At 30.4% G+C, this 2,626-nt stretch overlaps 1 protein-coding gene across 1 annotated transcript; it reads right to left on the bottom strand.

Annotated features, from left to right (window-relative positions):
• Positions 1 to 914: 914 nt before the first annotated feature.
• Positions 915 to 2,396, bottom strand: LOC107940936 (nuclear speckle RNA-binding protein B). The gene has a single exon (XM_016874399.2). The coding sequence runs from the start codon at positions 1,991 to 1,993 to the stop codon at positions 1,268 to 1,270; it is 726 nt and encodes a 241-aa protein (XP_016729888.1). The 5' UTR covers positions 1,994 to 2,396; the 3' UTR covers positions 915 to 1,267.
• Between the last annotated feature and the right edge of the window lie 230 nt (positions 2,397 to 2,626).

The raw sequence follows: 2,626 nt of genomic DNA, 5'->3' as shown, positions 1-2,626 counted from the left end.
ATCCCAAGCCAGAGGGGTATAACAGTACTAATAATTTTTTATAGTAGTTAATATTTTTAAAATATAAATTATTTAACTTTGTAATTGCAATTACAAATCAATACATTAACAATTACGATGTAATTACACTTTATCAATAGAATAAGTTTAAGAAATTACAATTTTTTTTTAATTTCAAGAGAGTTTAATTATTACTATAATGCTTACCCTTTCATTTAATTACTCTGTTAATATTTGAAGTGGAATTCTGCTAACCAAAAATCTAACTTCATTTTTTAAATTTCATATGTTTAAAGTTTTCAAATCTGATTAATAAATTAATGGCAAATTGATCTTAGAAAGGATGATTTTTGTCCAACTGCGTAAGCTCTTATTTAACTGCTCCCCGATTTCTTAGCAATAAAATAATAAAAAGATAATTATAAAAAATATAACTCAATAGCTAAAGTGTTGTATTTGACTTTTTGATCCAGAAATTATTGAAATAATGTTATAACTAATGTAAGAATTGCGCGAGTATCTTATTTATCAAATTAAATGATCAATTATTACATTTAACATAAAATGGCCTTAACAAATATTAAGAAAAAAATTTAATAAAAACTTATAATATAAATCTTGTTTTCTAGAAGCGCACTTTGCACTTGGATCTAATATTTAATTTATAATAGGTATTTTTTTTTCTTTTTTGAAGTTTATAATTAGGTTAAGTTGGATATAAAACTTAATGACATTGATCTTATAATTAAATTATTTAATTGTACTAAAATTGATTATGATGTAATCTTTAACCAGTATCTTTTAGTTCCTTCTAATCATATATCGAATATATATATGTGTGTGATATTTAAAAAAAAAATCTGATATTTTAAAAGCTAGAAACACAATATTTGCAAGAAATCAAGAAAAAAGAATAACGATAAGAAAACCAATTTTTAATGCTTTGAAATTACATCAACATTGCGGAGAAATAAAATTCTGTATCAGATAAAGAGAGAAAAAAAGAAGAAAAAAGATTGATGGGTATCACAGTATTTTTTGAGGCAGATCTGCCTATCAGAAGGCCCACCACATGAAGGCAATTAAGAAGTTTCAAACCTACCAAAATACGCATATCAAATTTCTAGTTCAATCCTCAACCTTCACCATTAATTCAAGTTGCAGAAAAATCCAATATCCACCACTCCAATAAACATCTTCAGAAACCCCATAAATCAAAGGGAAATGAATTTCTATTTGTATATCTTCCTAAAGAAAAAATATTTCTTTAAAGGTCAAAGAAATTGTTGAAAAGGTCTATTGATGGAGTAGTAGGAGACGGTATGGAAAAAGGTGAAATATTAAAGCTTGAAGGACTAGGCATGAAACTACCTTCTATGAAATTCCTATTCCCATGAAGAACCGGGCTCAAATCATGGAAGAAACCGATTGAGTTTGGATCAGACGGTGGTGAGAAGAAGTTTGGTGATATCCGAGGCAGTGAGGTTGGCCCAGGAGACAAAATCCCTGGAAACAAACTTATCCTTTCAACTCCAGGATTCATCTCTATGCCTTGTACAAATCCATAGTTTTCTTCATAAATTTGTTGTCGTTTCACTTCTGCAGGTGGCTTGGTTTTCTCTATTGTAGCAAACCTTGCTGCTGGTGAGATCGCACCACTGGTAGTATCACTGAATATTGGGTGATCGGATGTTGATGGCGGAAGCGTTGAAGATCCCGAAGACGATGATGATGTTGATCCTGTAAGGCGTTGCACTAGGTTCATGAAGTCGCTAGGGTTAGTATGGATCACCTTTGGTGACACAGTGTAGATGATTACGGGAGGCCTTATCTGGATTGGTTGTTGTTGTTGTTGCTGCTGCAGCAGTGGTTGTGGTGCCAATGGAGGTTTCTTGATCTTGTACGAGTCTTTACGGACCTTCAAAGGAGCCGGCCGAGGTCCTTGAAGTTCTTTTCTAGGTGATCTACTTGTAGGAAAATCTGATGAATCCATGTTGAATTTTGAAACCAAGTAGGGAGAATACAAGGAAAGTTAAGAGGACAAAAATGCCGGCAGATGGAGGAAAAAATTAATAGCATTATTATTGTATTTTCCAGCAATGAACAAAAGGGGGACAACAAGTATTTAAAGAGAGCAAGTCAAGCGAAATAAAAGCGTATAATTTAATGTGGGAAGAAAATGATTTAGTAAACTTTGGCTATATGTATAGTATATTTTAGGGAAAAATGATGACTGGGTTCGTGATTTATGAATGTTTGAAATTGTCAAGTGTTTTTTTTTCTTTTTTATGGAGTGGACGGCGTCATTGCCCCTTCGGCCAGAGCAATGGTGACGTAGCTGGTACAATGTATGCTTATTTGTAATTTTTTAAATAAATTTATGAACAACATCATAAATAAATGTAGTTCATTTTATATTTTTTTATAGATTTTCAAATCAACTATTTAAAATAATCAATATGAAATTATAAATTAAGAAAGTAAAAGTAATAAATGTCTCTTCTAAATTTAGAGATACATGAATGAGTATTTTATTCTTTAGAAATAATTTAAATGCAAATTATAATTTTAAAAAAAATTATTTCGCTATCATATACATTCTTTGAAGTCCATAATTTCGTTATAA

Source organism: Gossypium hirsutum, chromosome D03 (assembly GCF_007990345.1).
Source record: "Gossypium hirsutum isolate 1008001.06 chromosome D03, Gossypium_hirsutum_v2.1, whole genome shotgun sequence".
Lineage (NCBI taxonomy): Eukaryota > Viridiplantae > Streptophyta > Magnoliopsida > Malvales > Malvaceae > Gossypium > Gossypium hirsutum.
This window is presented reverse-complemented; position numbering and strand designations above follow the sequence as displayed.